This window comes from Phocoena sinus, chromosome 1 (assembly GCF_008692025.1).
Source record: "Phocoena sinus isolate mPhoSin1 chromosome 1, mPhoSin1.pri, whole genome shotgun sequence".
In the NCBI taxonomy this organism is placed as follows: domain Eukaryota; kingdom Metazoa; phylum Chordata; class Mammalia; order Artiodactyla; family Phocoenidae; genus Phocoena; species Phocoena sinus.
The window spans coordinates 152182087-152192281 of NC_045763.1; the positions used below are offsets into that span (position 1 = coordinate 152182087).

A 10195-nucleotide genomic window follows, 5' to 3' on the forward strand; every position below is an offset into this window, starting at 1 on the left:
TATTCTAAATCTTGACTGATCAATTTCCATATCCTGGCTATGATATTATTGTACTATATGTTTTGCAAGATGTTACCATTGAGAGAAATTGGGTAAAAGGTGTTATTTCTTACAACTGCATGTGAATCCACAATTTATCTCAAAATACAAAGTTTAATCTAAATAAAATAAGGAAACTGAGCCTCGGAGTAGTTAAATAATTTCAGAGCCAGAATTCAAACCCAGCTCTGTCAGACTCCCAAGCCTGAGCGTTTCAACACTTGGCTCTATTCAAGGGAACCATGTGGGAGGACCCCACAAGCCTGCAGTTCATCACACCAGGTGGCTCACTGGTGTCATGGGCACTTTTGTTACTGGGGACTACTGTCCTGATAAGGCCATTACAGAATGGCTTGAAAGAATTATCTGGCAAGACCTGTGGGTTGGTGCTGAGGGCCAAGATTTGATAACCAGGTTTTCCCTTCCTAAGGTGTGATGTGGGAGGGACCACTCACGTGTTTGCCTTTCCACTTTTGTCTGTGGCTGTGTGTCCGCATAACTGTGCATTTTCTGTCAGTTTCTCCGTGGATATGAGCATCTCCGGGTGGAGGGTGAGGTGATGTGTAAATTATGCACATGTGCGCAGGTCGGTGCGTACATTGGATGCACCCGTGTCAGGTCTGCGTGTGTCACACCCACATAACTTGTTTCTATTAGGTTAAACCATTTGATAATACCTCCCCCAAAGCAAAGTCGACTATTGAGCCAGGCTGTCACGAACTGGGTCTGTGTACTGTAGATAAACTGGGTAATTGGACTCTCTGCCTCCTCATCCAAAACAAACACTCACAAACCGCCCACCCCCACACTGGAGGGAGTCTAGTCCCCGTCATCTGGGTACTTGGCTCTAGTGCCCCGCTTTCCCTGAACAGTGGGCAAGGTGAGCGTCTCCCGCCGGGCCCGTTCCCTCCCCCGCAGTCCGAGCGCAGCCAGGGCTTCTGTAAAGAGGTCAGGGCTCGCTTCGCCGCGGGGCGCACGCGGGTTCCTGCACAGGTGTGGCGGCTGATGGTGGGGATGTGCGTGGAGCCGGCTCGCCGGCCTCCCCCCAACCCCACCCTCCGGCGGCGTTTCCGCTTCTCCTTCCTGCTGCTCATTTATTCTCCTCTTCTGGGTGTGTGACAGCGGTGTGCGGACCGAGGAAGGACAGAGCGCCCTCTCCCCTGCTCCCCGCGCCGCTCTCGGGTAATGCGCTGCCTGCGCCTCGCCGCCGCACTGTGTAAGTGGCGCGGGGGCAGGGACGGGAGTCGGCGGGGAGGGAGAGCCGGGGGAGGCAGGCGGCGGCGCCGAAAGGTGTTAACTCCTTGCTTCGCCGGGAGGCAGCCTGGCACCCCGAACCCCGGAACGCCCCGGCCCCCCACGCGTTCCGCGGGTTTCCGACCAGCTGGCTGGGAGCGGCGGGGGACAAAGCGGTGCGGGTTTGATGCCGCCGCGGGGTGGCGCCCTCGCCGCCGCGTCTTCCCTTGAAAGTTGGCGGGGGGCTGGGAGCCCGCTCGCCCGCCCACGCCAGGAGGCCAGGGCGCCGGGCCCGGCTGCCCTTGATTCGCCCCATTCCTCCCGCAGGGCCGGGCTCGGACGCCTCCGGACAGCTGAGTCTCGAGGAACGGTGAAGCGCTGGCCGGCGTCGGGGCCCTTGCTGGGGGTCGGGCGGGAGCAGGCGAACCGGAGCGAGATGGAGGCGGCGAGAGGGGGCGCGGAGTAGCCGGCGGACCCCCGGGCTCGCACCTCCCACGGCAATCCGCGGGGGCGCGGCGGGCGGGGTCCCCGGGAGTGCCATGGAGGTGCCCAACGTCAAGGACTTCCAGTGGAAGCGCCTGGCGCCACTGCCCAGCCGCCGGGTCTACTGCTCCCTGCTGGAAACCGGGGGGCAGGTCTATGCCATCGGGGGGTGTGACGACAACGGCGTCCCCGTGGACTGCTTTGAGGTCTACTCCCCCGAGGCCGACCAGTGGACCGACCTGCGCCCCCTGCCCACAGCCCGGGCCGGGGTGGCTGTCACCGCCCTGGGGAAGCGGATCATGGTGATCGGGGGTGTGGGCACCAGTCAGCTGCCTCTGAAGGTCGTGGAGATGTACAACATCGATGAAGGCAAGTGGAAGAAGAGAAGCATGCTGCGCGAGGCCGCCATGGGCATTTCTGTCACAGCCAAAGGCGAGTGGGGCCAAGGCTGAGGGTGGGCAGAGAGAAGGGAGTGGGGCGCCACGGGGAAAGGGATGGAAGCCAACACTGAGTTGGAGGCCACTGTCACATTCCCGATCCCCAGCTGATCTTTACAATGGACACTGAAACTAGAGACCCGCTGGCCTTATTTTACAGATGGGAAAATTGAGACTCAGCAAGTGAAGTGTCTAGTAAATCAATATGATGCCAGAGCTCCACTCCACCCCACCAGATTCCTCCCAGCAAACTGGGCAGGCCGGGCCAGAGGGGAGAGCCAAAGGGGGTTAGTGCAATGTCCCTGTACATCCCTTCATTCAGCAGAATGATTGGGCCTTCCACCCACAGCACCAAATCCCCTGAAATCTTCCTTGCAAGTGCCACCACCTCCAGACACATATTTGGGGCCCTGGGGATGTTCATGCCATCCTCGTACCATCACTAGGCCCCACTGGGAGGGCTTTGGGACCTGATTCCAGGACCTTCTCACCACCATCTGCCTCCTGATCTAAGAGACACTGATGAGTGGACACCATAATGTTCCTGAGGGTCGTGCTTCTGGGGCATCTTGCCCAGGTTCACTAGGTTCTCAGGGCATGCATGTGCTGATCACGTAGATTTGATTCTCATTTCGCTTTTTCCAAGCCCATCATTTCTTTCTTTTCAGGCCTGGTACAGCCCAGAGCACAGAGGGGGCTCTGAAAGCTCTTTTGCTAAAACACACAGGGTTTTATGGAAAATGGCCCAGCAGGAGTTAGGAGACCCCAAGTTCAGATCAGACAGGCTTAGTGGGATGCAGCCTTCTCTCCTTCTCTTGCAAAACCATTTCAGCTGCCTGTCAGGTCTACTGTAGATCAGAAACCAGTGTTTCTTGAGTACCTGCTCTGTCCCTGGCACAGTTCTAGGTCCCAGGGAGGAAGGAAAGACGCAGAAGTTCTGATCCCTGCCTTTAGGAGCCCAGGTCTTACCAATGAAGGTCAGAGAGAGAAACTCTAACTCAAAATCCCTGAGGGCAGAGTAGCCAATGGGGCCTCCTGAACTCCCAGTAAGAAAGATGGAAGGCGTGGAGGCCCATGGGGAAATAGAGAGGGAAAGGGTAGTCCTTTATCCGCAGATCTCAATAAGTGGGGCTGAAAGATTAAGAACCAACATTTATTGAGTCCTTACCATAGGTGCCTTATAGGTATGAACCCTTTTGACCCTCACAACCTGTCTCATGAGTTAAGTGCTATTACTATCTTCATTTTAGAGAGAAGCAATGTGAGGCCCAGAGAGGTTAAGTAACTTGCCCAAGGTTACACAGCCAGCAGGTGATGGTCGAGTCTGTGCTCTTAACTATGGCATTGAATGGGTTCAACAGTTAGTTTACTAAGAATTTACACGCTTTCTAGCAGATGCTGGGGCCACAGATTAACAAATCTCAAGAACCTAACAATCTATTGAAAGAAGCATACAAAGGTTATTTCAGTAACGTGTGGCAAGTAGGGTGGTGCAGGTGCCACAGGAGGTCCTGAGCCACCGCTCTCAGCCCAGCCTTGCAATCCAGGGACACCCAGGTGACTCTGGAAGGATGAGTAAGAATTGGGTGCAGGAATGGTAGTGTGGACTGGATGTGAGGGTTCGCAGCTGGAGGTGTGTGGGTGAAAACAGGAATAGAAGAGGCGGAGTTTGTGTAAGGTAAATTTCTCATTAGCAGGCCCCATCTCCCAGCCACAGGCTAGGGCTGGGATTTGTTTTCCCTCTCTTTAGTAAGATTGGAAAGTAGAAAGAAGTAGTACTCACCCCTGCAATCCCCTTGAAGAATGAAAGTCTCATAGAGCCGGAAGCAGTGAGGACTGGCTACTAGGAGACAGAATCCTGGGCAGGGGTGAGTCCCTGGGAAAAAGAGGGCCCTGGGGGTAGGGCTGTGTCCTTAACAGGCTGCGTGAGGTACTGGGGTGAGGCCCAGGGAAACATGGAGGCGTTGCCCATCCTCTCTGCTGCACTGTGTCACCCGCAACCAAGAGCAGTAGAGGGGGGGGGGGGGAACTCACTTCTCTGGGCAGGGCTTCTCATAGGGGCCAGTTTTCTCTCCTCCAAAGCCTCTCCCTCATTCACCCCTAGCCCATTCAGTGCAGGGTGCCTCCTGGAGCTCAGAACTTTCCTGTGCATGAAGGAGGATAGCCTTCACCTATCCGGACAAAGAAAGAGATGGCAGCAGGCCAGTGTCCCACAAGGCCAATGACACCAGGGCTGACCTCATTTCCAAAGGCTCCTGCTAGGTCTAGAGAGTTCTGATCTGGGAGTTCCTGAGGAAGAGGCCACTATTGGAGGGTATCAGAGGAATACCCCTTCTCTTTGGCCTCCCTCTGGCTGCCCAGGAAGGAGGAGAATGGAGGGGATAAGACCTGCAAAGGGTTGTCCAGGCCTAGACTCCACTGCAGTATACCTCTGTGAAAGCCTTAGTATTTCGGGTTTAACCAAGGGCCAGCCACCAAGGAAGGCTAAGGCATGTAGGCCTGACATGGCTTCAAGAAGACCCAGGCTTGACTGTGGCAGGAACTTTTAATGGTGCCACCAACCCATTCTCGGGCAGAGCGGTGGTTGGGACCTAGCCGGGCTTCAGTGCTTGTATTCCAGGGGTTAACAGAGCCTGGCCATGGTAGGAGCTGAGTACGATGGGCCTGTCTCATAGTGTCTGCTGTACGGCCTTTCTCCTTAGATTACCGAGTGTACGCGGCAGGCGGGATGGGCCTGGACCTCCGTCCACACAACCACCTCCAACACTATGACATGCTCAAGGACATGTGGGTGTCTCTAGCACCCATGCCCACCCCGAGATATGCTGCCACCTCATTCTTCCGAGGTTCCAAGATCTATGTGCTGGGTAAGGACAGGTTGTCTGGCCCATGTCTGGCCCTTCTTCCCTCCCCCGGGTCAGTTCCTGTTGGAAGCAGTGCCTGTGTGCTGAGCATCTCCGGGGCACTGGGGGTTAATCATGCTGCCCCACCCCTCAGGGAGCTTCCTATATGATCTGATAACAGTCAGAAGGGGAAACCCAGCCCCAGTCCTCAGAGACTTACTCTTCTGCCCAACCTTCGCCCTACTCTGGCCTCCAGGGGGACGACAGTCCAAGTACGCGGTCAACGCCTTCGAGGTCTTTGACATCGAGACTCGCTCCTGGACCAAGTTCCCCAACATTCCCTGCAAGCGGGCCTTCTCCAGCTTTGTGACCTTAGACGACCGCTTGTACAGCCTGGGTGGCCTGCGGCAGGGTCGGCTCTACCAGCAGCCCAAGTTCCTCCGGACGATGGACGTGTTCGACATGGAACAGGGTAAGCTGGGCACCAGTCCCCGGCTGCGCATCTCCCTTCTGGCTGAATCCCCCACCTTACCCCCATCCCATCCATCCACCCAGGCTCACTTACCCAGCTGGGTGAGCCTTTCAGAGTCTGAACACCCTTCTCCATTCAGGGCTACTCTTGGGATCAAGTTCTTTCATCTGTACAGGGTTCCCTTTGATTGGTTAGTTGTTTTTATCAAAGCCTTTTCCACCTATTGTCCATTCTTACAACATCCAGCCAGGGCCAGGTGAGGAAGGGCTTTTTCCTGTTTTTTACTCGTGGAAAAACAGAAGGATCCTGACTCTGACGCTCTCTGCCTCTAGTCAGCCTCCTTTCCAGCTTAAAGCCCGTGAGAACAGAGGTAGAACAAGGTGATTTGTCATAAGAGATTATGGTTCCTTGGATTACAGCAAGCATGGGAGAGGGTAGAGTATCATTTCAAACAGCAGGAGACATTGTGTATGCGCTGAGCACACAGGGTAGATGGAGTGGAGATGCTGCCTAGGGTGAGAGCAGTTTGGGACTCATGTGTATTTGGAGGGGCGGGTGGTCAGCATCTAATTCTCTCTGTGTATCTCCTGCCATCACCCATGGCCTATAGGAGGATGGCTGAAGATGGAGCGCTCATTCTTCCTTAAGAAGCGGCGGGCAGACTTTGTGGCCGGCTCTCTGAGTGGACGGGTCATAGTGGCTGGAGGACTTGGTAAGGATAGAGCTTCTGGGCTGGCACTGTGGTCTGGTGCTTGGTGGATTCTAGGCGATCTGCATGAGCAGCGGAGGGTGCTGGCTCCTTGCACACCACCTGCCTACTGCTTTATTCCAAAGAATTTCAAAGCACTCCCCTCCTCCCAGCCTAGATGTCGTGTCTCCACGGATGGGCCTCAGTTGCGGTCTATCGGTCCCCTTACACAGGAGAAACTGAGGCCCAGAGTGCATAAGGGACATACTGATTACCATGTGACACAGGCTTGCCAAGCACAGGTCCCTGGGCCCCTGTCCAGGAATGACTGGAGGTGAAAGTGTGGCAGGGATTGGCCTTGGTCCTCTTTCTCTTCTCCCTGGATACCCAGCTCTGTCATGGAGTAGAGAAGCAGTCTGATCAAATCAGTTATTCTAATGAATTCAGGATTTGCTGTATAAGACCTCCCAGAGATTAGGGTATTTTGAAGGCAGGACCCCAACATCAACAGGGGAGAGACAGATGGGCAGCAGAGCTTCCAGGAACCCAGAGTTTACTCAGTGTGGACAGACACCCTGTTTACCCACACAGGAAAGCAGCTTGATGTAAGCTAGACCATGTGAGCAGCTTTCTCAGTAAAGGGCAGAAGAGAGGCAGTAGTGTCTAGAAACTTCTGGTAAAAGCAGCGGTGGGGAAAAAAAGTTACTCTTGAGATGAAAAGACAGAGAAGGCAGGAAGGACAAAGCAGCTGTTTGACAAAAGGGTGGGGAAGGAGCAATTCTGTAGCCAAGGAAGTTGAGGTTGATTGGCTTCTGCTTGTGGTTCCAGAGGGGGGCGGGGAGCAAGATGGGGGGACTCTCCCGGGGCAGATTGGTGACTGGACTCCTTTGTAAGGTCCGGTTCCCTTGGCACTTTCAGGGAACCAACCCACTGTCCTGGAGACGGCAGAGGCATTCCACCCGGGGAAGAACAAGTGGGAGGTCCTCCCCGCCATGCCCACACCCCGCTGTGCCTGCTCCAGCATCGTTGTCAAGAACTGCCTCCTAGCCGTGGGGGGCGTCAACCAGGGTCTGAGCGATGCGGTGGAAGCCCTGTGTGTCTCTGACTCCTAGCTGGCTCTGGGCCCAGCCACCGTGTCCCGGACCGGATCACCCCACTCTGGACAAGAGGAATGATCTCATCAAAGTAGTTTGGGCTGCTTCCCTGGATGCCAGCTCCTGTCAGCAGCCAGTGGGGTTAGGCCATTGGGCTCTAAGTGACCTCTCCACCTCCAAACCCTACCAATCCGAGAAAATTGTAAGAAGTCTCGATGACTCTGCCATCCCCCTTCCCCTGTTGGGGCTCAGGTGACTTCTGGGGAGAGTTCTCACTTACTGCTCAGGCAGAGAAAGGTAGGTAGCAGGAGTATATGCTACCTCCCTTCCTGTGGGTTTACCTCTCCCATCTCCAGGATAGGGGGTACGCAGGGCAGTTCTGACCCAGAGGATAGCTACTTGTAGCTGTCCTTTCCCTGGATCTGCGCTAGTCTGAAGGTCTCTTGGGATGGAAGATGGAGAAGGGTGGCAGGGGTCCCAACCCCTATTCTCTCCATTGGTCTACATCCCTTCCCCCTTTGGTGGCCAACTGTGGGCCTGCCCTGGACCTCATCTACTCAGCAAGAATTGGCCCTGAAGCTGGAGGCGGCTGATTTGGAAGGGGAGTCGGGTTCACGTGCACTGGTCCGGGTCAGAAGCCCTGGCCAGGAAGGACCCATGCCTCTCGGGGTCCTGATGGGAATGGAGCAGCCGCCCAGCCCAGGGTCTGCTTCACACTCTTCTCCTCACTTCATTTCTCCTTCGGTCACCCCTCCCCACCAGAGGCACCGCTCCCCTTTGTCACCGACAGCCCCAGAGTGTTTCTGTGTGAAACCTTCTTATTTACACTGTGGCATCAAAATCCACGAAGGATGGATGAATTGCACTCTGGTTTACAGCAGCAGCACAATGATTAAACTCTATATTCCTACCTTCTCTGGCACCCTGATGCAGGGGTGGGGTGGACGGCGTCTTGATGCGCAGAGGGGACCGCATGAAACAGTCCCTCTGACATTCTCAGGCTAAACGGGGCCCCAAGGGACCACTTGTTCTTGGCTGTTCCTTCTGAGGTGGTTCCACCTTCAAACCACCCTGCCCTGACCAGTCACCTCACTCCTAGGAAAACAGCCCACTTCCCCGTCTCCTGCACGTTGACGCCCCACAGGCGCGTTGGGGAAAGGCTGCGCTCGTTAACTGACTTCGTTGGGTTACGTCTTGTGACTGGCCTCAGTTCATTCAGCTCGAGCTCATTTCTGTCTTGCCCACAGTAGAAAGGGAATTGCTCACTAATGTAAAAACGTGAAGGACGTGCCTCCTTTTAGCTGGTATAGCACCGCTTTCTGATCCCAAGTTATTTTTAAAAGCTGTGCTAACACGGGAGATACAAAGATGAAAAAAATACATGCCCTGGAGGGGCGGTGGGGGGCTCAGGGAGCACGCGCCACGTGCTGGTATGATTATTTCTCCTGAAGCAGGAACACCCGTCTGAGGGGTCACGCGGAGCCTCCTGGAGGAGGTAACACCTCCAGTGAACCTTCACAGACAAGTGGAACCAGGGTCTTTACGGGACAGTCATTTTGCCTCCCTTTCTCTCGTACCTGATCTTTTTCTTTACTTGGGCACTGGAAGGACACTGCCACCTGCTGACCCAGCCTTTCCCTCCCACCTTGGCATCCTGTGGCCACGGGTGCCCCCTACGGAGCAGACTGCAGAGAGGCCTTCCCTACTGCTTCCAGACCCCCACGCCCAGACCATTTCCGTTGAGCCCCCTGAAGTGACTGTTAGAAAGAGAGGCTGGGGCAGCAGGTTAGGGGAAGCATCGCGAAGCCCAGCCCTCCATTCCACTTCTGTCTCTGCACTGCCTGCTCCCACCCTCCCCAACCCCTCCCCAAGAAAGGCATTTACAAATGGGCTCCCTCCACCCCTTCTAACAGGAAGCCTAGCTTTGTGTGTAGGAGGCTTTCCAAGCACACAGAATGGCACCAGACATGTGGATGGGACTGAGGCATTTTAAATAGTTGGGGTACCTTAGGGCTGTAGCCAGCCCTAAAGGTTCTTCGCATTATGAGAATGGGGGACTGACTGCTGCAACCTGTGAGGGCCACTCAGGGCTCAAGGTGGTATCTGCTGAGGACTCACCTCTTGGAGGTCCATGCTGGGAAGCTTTGGGTGTGGCTCACAGAGGAGCGAGGGAAATAGGGGGTGTCAGCGGCATACCTCATGGCTGTACCTCGTGGTGCTGCAGAGGCCGCTCAGGATCTGGGGTCCAATGGCCTGGCTCCGGGCCTCAACCCCCTCCCTGCCATAAGCCTTCTCATCCCCATCCGTCTCTGGAAGGCCCCTCCCCTCTCTTGTCTTCATCTCCCAATCTGTAAAGCAATGACAATGCCATCTCACAAGTTGGCAAAGCACCCGCTTCAATCCTCAGATAACTCTGTGGAGAAGGCAGTATCCTCGTATTTTGCACACGAAACGACTAAGCCTCCAAGAGGTCATATAACTTGTCCAAGGTCACAAGCTACTAAGTGACTGAACCAAATCTGATTCTAAAACCTGTGACCACAGTACTGCATCGCCTCAAATGGAATAGCACATAGGAAAGGGGAGAAAATCAGCTGCTCTGTAATGTGTAGGGGTTCAGAATGTCAAACCTGGAAAGATGGAGGGCTCCAAACAGTCCTTTTGTTTCCCAAGGAATGAGTATGAGAATTAGCAAGGAAAGATTGGGAAGGGCTCCCTAACGTGAAACAAGCATAGAATAGTCCTAAATTTACATCCCAGGAAAGTTCCCTTCTGGCTCTTTGACTGTGTCAGCTATTGCAAAGCATTGTCTGACACTGAACTCCAGTTACGTGTCTGGCATGGTCCTGGACTTGGGATTCCTGCCCTCCAGTAGCTGCAGTCTTGGGAGGGAGACGGGGACTAAA

The 10195-nt window shown here is 55.0% G+C and overlaps 1 protein-coding gene across 4 annotated transcripts; it reads left to right on the forward strand.

Moving 5' to 3' along the window:
• The first annotated feature begins 1018 nt into the window (after nucleotides 1–1018).
• On the forward strand, nucleotides 1019–8596 carry KLHDC8A (kelch domain containing 8A). Of its 4 annotated transcripts, none has more exons than XM_032633864.1 (6): nucleotides 1019–1255; nucleotides 1600–2187; nucleotides 4895–5059; nucleotides 5292–5507; nucleotides 6118–6219; nucleotides 7114–8542. In XM_032633864.1, the coding sequence occupies exons 2-6, from the start codon at nucleotides 1812–1814 to the stop codon at nucleotides 7305–7307; spliced, it is 1053 nt and encodes a 350-aa protein (XP_032489755.1). In that variant the 5' UTR covers nucleotides 1019–1255; nucleotides 1600–1811; the 3' UTR covers nucleotides 7308–8542. The 4 variants fall into 4 exon arrangements, with proteins under 4 accessions (XP_032489755.1, XP_032489760.1, XP_032489768.1 ...); XM_032633869.1 differs by having other exon boundaries at nucleotides 1019–1221; XM_032633872.1 differs by lacking the exon at nucleotides 1019–1255 and adding an exon at nucleotides 1431–1448.
• The last annotated feature ends 1599 nt before the right edge of the window (nucleotides 8597–10195 follow it).